Source organism: Chaetura pelagica, unplaced genomic scaffold (genome assembly GCF_000747805.2).
Source record: "Chaetura pelagica isolate M959 unplaced genomic scaffold, ChaPel_1.0 scaffold356, whole genome shotgun sequence".
Taxonomy (NCBI): domain Eukaryota; kingdom Metazoa; phylum Chordata; class Aves; order Apodiformes; family Apodidae; genus Chaetura; species Chaetura pelagica.
Genome location: NW_009953964.1, coordinates 4,035,365 through 4,046,571, shown reverse-complemented (window position 1 = coordinate 4,046,571; position 11,207 = coordinate 4,035,365). Strand labels below are relative to the sequence as shown.

Below are 11,207 nucleotides of genomic sequence, written 5' to 3'. Positions count from 1 at the left end.
GCATATATTAGTTGGCCAAGGGAACCTAGAATTCCAGTTAGCATCACATCTTTTATCTTCCAAGAAAGAATTTACAAAGCAGGTGTAAGGACTTCATACATACAATTTTATGTGTGTGTGTATATTTATCTGTGACTGTATATGTACAAATGCACACATATAAAAACTTGCTCAAAGTACTGGACTGCTTATGTCTTTTGAAAGAAGTTTTCACCAACTTTTTTGGTACAAAAAAGATGTCTCTGCTGTTTCTGGAACTTCAATAAGACACATGGAAGGTAACCAAGTGTCTACAGCGATGTAAATAAGTATGAAAAAAAAAAGTCTTGGGTGTTGGAATGATTTTCATCATAGCTACTGTCCAAGAAAAGAGGCCATGGGATCATCAGGCCTCTGGCGTTTCATCCTATAGGCTTCCATTTCCTCTTCTGTTGGCTCTTTGGTTTCATACAGGCTGTTGTATGGTCTCTTCCTCTCATCTAACTGCATGATCTCTTGGACATGGAGAAGACGAGCCTCTTCAGCATTTAGTGCCTGAAATGAAAGCAAAGAAAAAACCAAACAATCTACAATGGATATTGAGCAAAAAAACCCCAATGAAAATATGTATTAGATTCCAGTGCAATGAAGAAGCACCAGGCAGAATGGTGGGATAAACAATGCACATCTGTCTGTCTGGCCCACCCACTTCATGTTCATTTTTTAGTGTTTAACATAAAATGAGGGTATTTAGCAAACAAGATACTTAAATCTCTTTGCAGTTGCCAAAATCAAGTAAGAAACTCCTTCTTTTCCCTAAAATGTAATTCTGATCCAGCAAGTACAGAATCAGATAAGCAAGTATGTGATCCTAGGGGTCTGGGTTGGTTTGTTGGGTTTTTTGCCCTCCCTCAGAGAGCATTTTTAAAACGTGCTTTTTAAAATACATGTTGTCACATTCCTCAAACTGTTACTGTTGCTCCTTCTTGCTGTTGAGAAGAAGTTGCATTTGTACAGTGCTTTGGTTAACCATAGCTAAATTTCACACTCTGAATACCCAGAGGCAGGCTGCTGTGCTTGTGGAAGCTGTTCAGCAGCAGTCAGGAGATAGTCTGGTGGATGGATTTACTGCATCAACTGTGAGACTGGGCTCCAGTCTGGGATAAAAAGTGCTAAGTTAAGCTTTGACAGTGCCTTTGATCTCTGCATCTTAATTCAATACCCCAATCACTGTGTTCTGCAATGTCTTTTATAGATCTACAGCTGTAATAGGCTGTAACAGACAGGAAGTGTTCTAAGTCATCTAAACTAAGTCTTTCAAAACTAAGTATTTATTGCATGTTTGCCTGAGAAAGAGGGAATGTACTTTAGAACACCTAACAGCATTTTAAATTTGCTTTAGCTCAAAATTAGCATCAAAGAACATCCCCAAGAATGCCACAAGAAATGTATTACAGGCTTAATAAAACTGACATTGTTGTAAAACATATTTCAAGTTCTTTATGCCACAAAACCACTGAAGACTATAGTGCACCTTTTTAAGTTTTTCTTGCTTCTTTTTCTCTTCACCCTCACTATCCGAATTTGAGCTCTTCTTGTGCTTCTTCTTTTTCTTCTCTTTCTGTTTCTCTTGATGGATCTGTAGGGTGGAAAACCAGTTATTGTTAAGATTCAACTTGCAAACATTAATAATGTTCAGTTCATTAAGTCCCCAGCATCTATTAATTCTATTTGAGACTTTAGTTTTTGATAGAGATGTTAATAATGTTTAATAATTTTCATACTCATTATGACTTGCATAATTTTGTAGTTATACAGATCTTTCCATCTCTTAAAATGCTGAAGGAAAATACGTGCCTTCCTGAGCAAGGGAAACAACCTACCTCCATCAGTGTTTTGGGCTTTGTCATGAGTTCTTCCTCTGTGGGTTGCTCTTCCAGTAAGCTTGCTTCAGTATTCTGTACAGTAAACAGGAGGAAGGGCAGCCATTTATCAAGCATATTTGAAAGGACAAAAAAACCCAAACACCCCCCCCCCAAAAAAAACCCACCACAAACTACAAAAAAAAAAAGGCAAAACATTTTAAAACTTAGGTAGGAAGATGAATGCTTTTTACCTCTTTCCAAGTGCCTACAAAAGACAATACTTACAGCAATTTCTTTCCCAGCTTCTCCTGTACAGTATGAGTACTTGACAAAGGAGTGGCAGCACCTGTAACCCCACCTGCCTTCTTTCCAGTAGGAACCCCAAATGCACTGCAAGAGAGGACACCACAGCAGTTATATCCATGATACTCTGTAAGAGGCAGGCTGCAAGCTACTCCTGAGGTTATATCCTGCTAAGTACATTATTCAAACAATCCAGAAGGGAAAATGATGATAAACATTTTTGTAATTTTGCATTATCCTTATGGGTACAGCGAGGACTCACTGTGTGGTTGTTGATCTTTACATCCTCTTCGTATTTAGAGCAAGCAATAGCTTTCTCTTGTCCCTTGATGACTGTTCCATGCCTAGAGTACTCCACGTAATCTTCTGTTTGAGCTAACAGAAGTTCAGCTGGTGGGGCATCCAAATGTTCTTGACCTCCATACTAAAATACAAATAGAAACAACAAACTAGTTTTGAAAAAAAATCCCACCTTCTTTGTAGTTGAGCATTTCAATAATGTCACATCCAGAACCTTCTGAAGAAGGCACAAAAGAAGCACACGGAGACAATTTCATCTTTAGTGAATAGTTGAGAGAAATGCATTTCCTCCTACAGCCATGGTGGTGGTTTTTTTGTTTTTATTTTTAATTATTACAACAGTGATATTCTTCACTCAAAGCAGGAAAATTTTTCACACCAAACCAAAAGGCCCAGGTATAACCAGAGCTGTACTTTCTGTCCCACTCCAAACTTAAATGCTGACAAGGTTAGAATCCAAATGGGTTATTTAATTCTTTCTCAGTTGTCCAAGAAACCAGTTGCAAGATAAGAAAGTAATATTTATCTAGAAGATTGTACCCAAAATTTGAGTCTGAAAATTCTGCTTTTCACATTTAAGAAGAAAGTTTAAAAGTAGTTATGGGAGACAGTTACTTAGGTATTTTACAAAAGATACCACTTTTAAACAGTAAAAAAATTTTTTCAACCACCTGTATTATTTAAAAAAATTATCTACATTCCCACTCTTGCTTCATACTGCTGTCAGATTTTTTACTGGAGAAATCCTGACAGGGAAGGGAAGAGCTCCCAGTAATCCAAATAAATAGAATCATAGAATCATTAAGTTTGGAAGGGACCTTAAAGATCATCAAGTTCCAACCCCCTGGCCATAAGCAGGGAACCAGCAGATGTTCAAAGGTTCCTATTTTAAATAATGTAATTAATCCAACCAATGAGATAATGTGTATAGATGTAAAAATCTTTTTATAAATCTATGCTGCTGAGATCAGCTGATGCATTTTCATGTAGCATTAGGAATCTTATTTGTTCCCCAGTTGCCAAACTCAACAGAATTCTTGTTAAGTAAAACCAAATGTCTGTTACCTTCTCTAGGATGCTTTCTTTCTGCTGTGCCTTGAAATCTTCTTTTTTCACTTTGAAGGATTTATAAAGTAGCTCTAACTTTGTAGGATCTGCTTGAAGATGAACTTCAGAGCCTTTGTCATAAGCCTCCCAAGCAAACACTGTGGACACAAGAGGTTTCACTCAGTATTTATTCTAAAACTGACATCCACATTCAAATTATCATCTTTAATGCTTTAGCAATTTGAAAGACAGCCTCCATCTAAAAAGATTTATCTTTTGCAAGAAAGAAGCGTAATCAAGTCCTCTAAGTCCATTTCCTTAAAATAAAACAAACAACCCACTTACATTGAGTCTGTGCCATTGAAATGGTGTCTCCAGTGTAGCGAACAAAGTTGTCACCTGCGTAACCAACTCTGCAGAAGAGAACAGTGTGATTCTTACCATTCAAATAATGTAATTTCCTTTTAAATACAACGACAGAACATCAACAGGAAAGTAAAAATTCTCCTTTCTTCCCTGAGAGTTAAGAAGAGGGATAGGAAGGAGCATTCAACTCCATACATGAAATAAATGTCCAGGCTTCCCAGAGTCACGTAAGTGTGAGACAGCAACTCAGAACACTTGATGCCTGTGTCTACATGGAGAGATTTTATAACACAAACCTTAAGCTCACTCTAGGATACCAAGCACTATGAGTCAAGATTGGATCTAACTGCACAACAAATATGCAGGAATGGTAGCTGATACATTCTAGCATGAAGATTCTCAGCTTTTCTATTTGTGAATCTCCTCACACCCAAACTCAGTGTATTTTACTGAGTTGAAGTCTGGTAATAGCTTTACTGCTCTGTTACCTTTTGGATACCCCTTGAAAAGATTCACAATGACTATAGGAAACACTGCTCGAAAATCAAATTATGTTGACAACCAAATTCCCACCTTTCTCATCTCCCTAAAGCCACTCTGAAAAATTTACAGTTTGCAAAGCTGTGGCAGAAATACAGATTCACCAAAGGTCAGATTATGGCTCTAGAGACAACTGAGAGTAACTGCATCTAAAAAAAAAGAATTTGCTGGCATTATTCTGGCTGGGGGCAAGGAGAGGGGAAAGAGCATGATTTGTTAGCATTTAGCCACTGCTATTCTATTCCAGCAGTGAGCTAATCCAATTACTGTACTCTGAAGAAATGCTTCCACTCACAGCCTGGCTACCCTGTACATCCACAGCACCACACAGGTCAAGGCAAGGTCACAGCTCAAGTGCTTGACTCGGATTTTAAGAGAGACAGCCAAAAAGCCAGCCCATGGCATTCTTTAATTAAGTTGTCAATCTAGACAATGCCAAAGCTTTCAGACCCTTTCTGTGCAGACTCCATCAATATATGGGGAACTCATGCTCCTAACTGAAGGATCTAGTTAGGTACCACAGATGCTCCATGCTACTCGCCAGTCCTGAATGCCTCCCAACAAACAAGCAATGAAGTTTAAGATTTAGTTACTGAAATATTTTAAATAAACAATTATTGTTTACAGGTATCACCTCCAGATATAGCAATGTTCTGATACTTGTACAGTTCATTACACTAAATGGTGGTCCACAGATCCCTAAAGTTAAAGGGCCAGCAGCAATAAAATACCACTTTTATATACTAAATTAAAAACTACTGCTAAATTAAACATTATTTTTTTCCATGTTTACTACTACTTCTATCCATAACTGACTAGGGATTAATTTGGTAAAAGGACATACAAACATGAGAAAATACAAAACTAATAATCTCATTTTTAGCAGTTTCATTGGATGCACAAGCATAACCCTGTTTTAACTTACTCGTCTGGATTCTTGCCTGTGTTGGCATATGGGTTCTCTCTCATTGCTCTTGTTTTGGGATCATAATAAGCAGAGTTTGGATCTAGATTCCTCAAGTACTAGGGAGAGAAAATAACATTTAAGAAAGTTACTCCTGTATCCAACCCCCAGCTTAGGCAGTTTTAAAAATTGTATCTGTGTAAAAGGATGACGTTGATGAAGTCATAACGTGAGCAGAACAGAACTGAGAACAGACCTTAACCTCCAAACCCCAAGACCCTTGAGCAAATTCATTAAAGTGTACAGTTTTTTAAAATTCCCTCTCCTGAATACAGAAGAGCCATCTCTAAAGAATCCCTTACTCACTTTCGCGATATCTTCCCGAATACGTAAATTTCGAACTGTGATGCGTCTTTTAGAGTCAAAGTTCTGCCCAGGCATATCAATGTCATCTGCATATTTATCTTCATCTTCATCTTCACTGTTATGATCCCGTTCCTGAGGAGAGATGGGAAACATCTCAATAAAAGAGAACATTCAGTCTAGAAACAAGTACAAGAATCTGATTTTGGTGGTTTCATTAAAAAGTCTGCAATCCCTGCAGCTAAAAGCTGGCAGCGTTTACTGAGCTGAAGTGTGCTCTCCTGCTAACCCAGCAGTCAACAAGCTTCAGAAATACTCTTGTTAAAGCATTTCCACTTCCTCATATGGAAACAGTTACAAAACCATAACTATAATGGTATTAAGAGAACAGTTATCTTGGGCAGAATATATCCCACGCTAAAAACTTGTTGTTTGCTTCCATCTCTAAGGTTTGACCGTACTCAGGAATTAAAACAAAACCAAAACCCCCTCTATGAAACACCACCTCTGCCAGACAGAATTAACCCAACATTCAAACCCCTATGCCACCCTTGTTTTGCTGTTCCACTAACTACAGGTCCTTTTTCCTGCCCATGGTGTGATGCAGTGGGTAATCATCTTACTGTCTGTGAATTTGGTTCCTCTTCTCCCCACTGGTGTCTTGGGGAGTTCTGCAGCAAACAAAGAGCACATCAGCAGAGAAGACAAGATAGTGGAGAGAGGAGAGATGGGAGGGATATAAAAAAGCATTTAAAGCAGAGCTCAGCACTGGGTGGAAAATACAATTTACTTGTGGCACAAAATGCACAAACTCCTTTGTAATGTTCTAGGAAAGCGCTTGCAAGTGTGTCTATAACAGATGGGCTGGAGACCTTTTCACTGTATCCCCAACGACATTTCCAAGCCTTTGCAAGAACAGCAAATTCCAGAACTGTCTCTGTTTCTTGGAGCTTGCTGTGCCTTTGAACACTAGTGGTTTAGACTAGACTATTTCATATCATGAAGACTGACAAGGAAATCAGCCAGCACTGACTATGCAAATCAGTCTTGGCCCTCTCCATCAGAGATAGCTCTTATGTTTCCACTATACGTCTCTTCTTACAGCTCCATTTTATAAGGAATAGCTATAAGGAAGCCAAAAATTTTTGTTTTGTGAAAACAGGCATCAAAAAGAAAAAGAATGTCTTCTGCCGCGAAGGTCGGAACGCTTCAGTTTGTGGTTTGGAGCCGAAGTTCGCTCTGCCACCTAGTGACACACGGCGAGGTGACAACCTCTGGAGGATGGTGGCTCAACTGTTGGTCGTCGTTTGCTTGGTGTTTTTTTTTTTAATTACCATGTTGATTAAAAACCCCCTACTTTTGACCGGAAGCAGTCTCGATTTTCCTCTCTTTTATAAACTCTGAATATTAGCAGAAATGCCTTTAAAGTTAAAATTTTATATCAAAGATTATCAAAAGAGTTGTCTGTTCTGAGAGGAGTTTGTAAAGTCAGTGAAAGGCAAACTGCAGAGTTGCAAGGCAGAGGACAATACATTCAGCCTTCAAATAACCAGAGACACTGCAACAGTCACAACGATGACTGAAGAAACCAGTTTGGTCCTAAGATAAGAAAATACCTTCCTATTCCACTTTACACAAAGCATTACTGGAACAATCCACAGTCACATAATAAGTATCTCAACATGAGTCACATGTAACAATCTTTAAATACAGAAAAGCACTTCAGTACATCAACAAAACTACCACATGGAAATAAAGTTTTTCTGACTCAAAACTCCACGTAATTAATTTTAGCAAGAATTACCCAGATTTTTTGTCTATAGGAAGAAAGCAAAGCCATTTCCATTTGAAAGGAACTGCTTAGATTTCTTGACTGTGACACAGAATATGCTGGGGCTTGCAAAATCTTTAAAATATTGAAGGGACTAAAACCCAATAGCAAACCTGGTAAAAGCATCAGATATCAGAAATAACCTACTGAGTTTTATTCAGCCTAAAAATCAGGGTTTAGTTTACTTACCACTTGCTCCAGCTTTCCTGATGCCAACTCCTCCTGCAGCTTCTGGGCTTTCAGTGTACGTTTGGCCTGTGCATCAGCAAAAGGCATTTGGTTTAGTATTTCCTTTTAAGAACAACTGTGTAGTAATAATAGTCATAAGCATCTCACCTGATTGCTGACATTTAAAATGCATTTCTTATTACAAAAAAAAATTAGGGTTTTAATTCTCTGGGTGCTTGTGAAAAAATCAGCAGCCTAGGAGTGCTCTCCTCTACTCCTGTGCTTTACTGCAGTGGTTTTTTGATTCTCTAGGAAAGGAAGCTATACCTACACTAACTGTTTTAGTATTTTACATTCTACTGCTAAATAAAAGTTTACTAGAGCTTATGCAGCTCTACCATTATTATGTGCAGCCTAATTTAAGGAAGAAATAGCCTGTTTTAGTTCAACAGTGTTTACGAACATGTTTTATTATTGTGTCCTCATAATCCAGTTAGGAATTTCAGAGATTAGGGTACTTCATCACAGATGCTGCAAGCATTTATGGTTCAAGCAGAAAGCACAGGAGAGATTTTAACAGGTGATATTGGAGGTACCTCTGGAGACTGCCAGGGACGATGCCCCTGCTCAAGGCCAGGTCACCTACAACAGGTTGCTCAGGACTGTGTCCAGGCGGGTTTTTGTTACCTCCAATAAGGGACACTGCCCAGCCCCACTGGGCAAGCTGTTCCACTGTCTGTCCACCCTTACAGAACAACACTTTCTTAAGATTAAACAGAATTTGTTGTCTCAATTTGTGCCCACTGCTTCTTGTCCTGTCACTACATCCTACTGAGAAGAATCTGCCTATAAACAGTCCTGTTAGACATTTATACACACTGATTAGATCACATTTAGCATTAGCTTTCCAACCCAGTATAGGAAAATAATGAGGACCAGGTAACCAGGAGAGTTAGTTAGGCACCTAACTAACTAAAGGCAAACTACCTTTTGGAACAGGTAGCCAACATCCAGCCAAAGTAATGAACTATGTTATTTTTCCTCTAAAAAGTTAATAGTGTCCACATGTCCAGACAGAAAGCCACTTGCAACAGCAAGGTGCTGATCTGCACACAGATACAAAAATTCCCCTGCTCCATCATGGTAAAAAAATGGATTCATAAGTAAAATAACTTGAAAGAGGTTATAAAATAGAAATTTATTTGCTCCAATACAGCCAGATAATAAGTTCCTGTCTTGCCTGCAATTCAATCTGCAACTTGGGTAATAAATTCTAAGGCTTGTTTACTAGAAAGTGAGCAAACTGGAGAGATACTTCATTTGTTGAGCAGATCCACACCCAGCTGCCAGTTCCGATCTGAATTTTCAGTTTAAGCAAAGTTTGCTCTATTATGAATCCAGCACAAGGTCTAACATGAACAGTGCACATAACAAAAGATCCTCCTCCCAGCCAAGCCAAACACTAAACCTTTTCCTAGTAAACCAAAGCACCTACATACCAAATCAACCTTGGAATACTCCTCTACGATCTTCATATGCTCTTCTGGGTTATAACCATTCCAACGATCCCGCTTTCCATCATAATCAAACATCAGCTGAGGCTGCACATGTTCATCTGGTGCAATGTTCATGCCTGTGTATTTTGCTCCAACTTTCCTAGGTCTCTGAAAGGAAAAGAAATGGTTGGATCTGTCCATTAAACTAAACCACATTATTCACTCAGATATCTCTATAAAAAACAGCATCAGTCTAATCTCTAAAGCCAAGTAAATTCAGCACCATAAGCCTCTGAGTTGTAAATAAATGCAAGTAGTTAATTTATGTATTTTAAAGCAGTGCAACTGATATCCAACCCCATCAATTTCTAACTTTTTTCTACAACCAAAACACAGTGTCCAGGGGTAGCTTCTAGCTGACATGAAACAGGCACAGCAGCACTGCAGTTAAAGCAAATTAATATGAAGAGCCAAACATTTTCATCTATCACTGCAGCACTTATCACAAGCTGAATTAATGAGCAAAGCCCTGAACACTAACATTTTTCACCTTCATTCTTCCTACATAACAATGTCTTCAAGAAATTTCCAAGCCACCTTTCAACACTAGTAACCCTTCTCCAAAGTAGCTTTTCCAAACCCAGTCATTTTTACTTTCTCTCCAGCTGGCTGTTCTTCACTGAGGTGAGAATTCACATTATTTCCATGCCATTGAAACATCAAGAGCAGCCATGCTTACCTCCATGCAGTCCTTCTTCTTGTGTGTCAGGGCACCGCAGTTCTCGCAGGCTCCCTTGCGGTACCTGGTTGCCACCGCATGCTGGGCAGCACAGAAAGACACTGTTGGACAAGCTTGTGGCAAGATCCACACACACACATCCCCAGGAACGAATTAATCTCTTCAATACAACTAATGTCTGTGTGGTCTACCCACCCCCCGAACACCTATTTTGATACAACCACAGAATTCCCAGCTCCTGCCTCCTTCCCAGACCTTGATCTGATGACAAAGCCCCTCTGCATACCTCCTGGACTCCTCGTTTGTACCAGTCTCCAGAAGAGCTGTACTGTTTCTGCTTCTCTGGCTGAGGTCTCTGATGCTTCAGTGTTGGTCTTTTAGAAGGATCTATGTACCATGGCACTGAGGATATGTACTGAGGAATATGAGGATTGATATCTCTGTAAAAGAGGGTGTGTGATAAATACAGGGCCCACAGAAAAACACGAAACCACTTGGCCTAAAACAGGAACATTTAGTAACACGGACAATAACAACTTGGTAAAAAAAATAGTAACATTTATTTTCTCAGAAGCAATGAGACTTGCAGAAGCAAGAGGGAGGGAACAATTAAGGTAAGCACTAAAGTTCCCCAGAACTATGTTTTGGTCACTTTAAAAATACCACTTCTAAGTAGCCACCTAGATTAGACTTTTTAGCAGCACCATCAGTTGATCCTGGTGCTTAAACACTGAACTGGCATTTTTTTGGAAAAGACCCATTTTCTGAGAATGACTGGAATGTTAAGAGCAAGTTCACAGAGTTCAACTATTGACTTCTACAACGAAATCATGAATCACCCTCACGATTTTTCTGTAATCACAACAGGAAAGACACTTTTAGCCAGTAGCTTTAGAATAACCACAGCTTTAATAAAACTTACTTTCCCTCTTCATCCACTTCAGCAGGTGCATTTCCTAGTTTTCTTTGTTCTTCCAATTCTTTCTTCTTCCTCCAGTCTTCCCTTGTCATCTTCTTGGGTTCCTCCAGGCTCACATCGTTTGACCCCCCCGCAGGAGGGGCGTTCACTACTGCCCCTGAGGCCATTTTGTTGCTTCCCTTGCAAGAGACAATTAGTATTACAGGTCAGCACCACCTGGCAGCGCAGCTCTTCTACACGGTTTGCGTCATTCAGCTAAACCAGAAACGCTGCGTTATGCATCCCTGCCGTACGTGTCTCTAACCAACACGAAGCAGGACGGGGACGAGCAGCAGCAGCTCTGCACGGCAACGCACGGCCGGGCCTCCCCAGCCCGCCAGGAGGGGG

The 11,207-nt window shown here is 39.5% G+C and overlaps 1 protein-coding gene across 1 annotated transcript; it reads right to left on the bottom strand.

Moving 5' to 3' along the window:
- Nucleotides 1-354: 354 nt before the first annotated feature.
- SLU7 (SLU7 splicing factor homolog (S. cerevisiae)) lies at nucleotides 355-10,987 on the bottom strand. Its single transcript, XM_010001954.1, has 15 exons — nucleotides 10,824-10,987; nucleotides 10,188-10,341; nucleotides 9,902-9,982; nucleotides 9,166-9,330; nucleotides 7,688-7,753; nucleotides 6,291-6,338; nucleotides 5,671-5,802; nucleotides 5,326-5,423; nucleotides 3,840-3,907; nucleotides 3,513-3,652; nucleotides 2,410-2,571; nucleotides 2,130-2,234; nucleotides 1,863-1,937; nucleotides 1,514-1,618; nucleotides 355-534 (listed from the first exon to the last, which is right to left on the bottom strand). Exons 1-15 carry the CDS (start codon nucleotides 10,985-10,987, stop codon nucleotides 355-357), a joined length of 1,743 nt encoding a protein of 580 aa, XP_010000256.1.
- Between the last annotated feature and the right edge of the window lie 220 nt (nucleotides 10,988-11,207).

Coding starts and splice junctions, on each gene's coding strand:
- SLU7 (XM_010001954.1), bottom strand. CDS start 10,987: ATGGCCTCAGGGGCAGTAGTGAACGCCCCTCCTGCGGGGGGGTCAAAC. Junction 7,754..9,165: donor AGTATTCCAAGGTTGATTTG/GTATGTAGGTGC, acceptor GCTGATGCACAG/GCCAAACGTACACTGAAAGC. Junction 2,235..2,409: donor TAAAGATCAACAACCACACA/GTGAGTCCTCGC, acceptor CCTCTCTTGCAG/TGCATTTGGGGTTCCTACTG.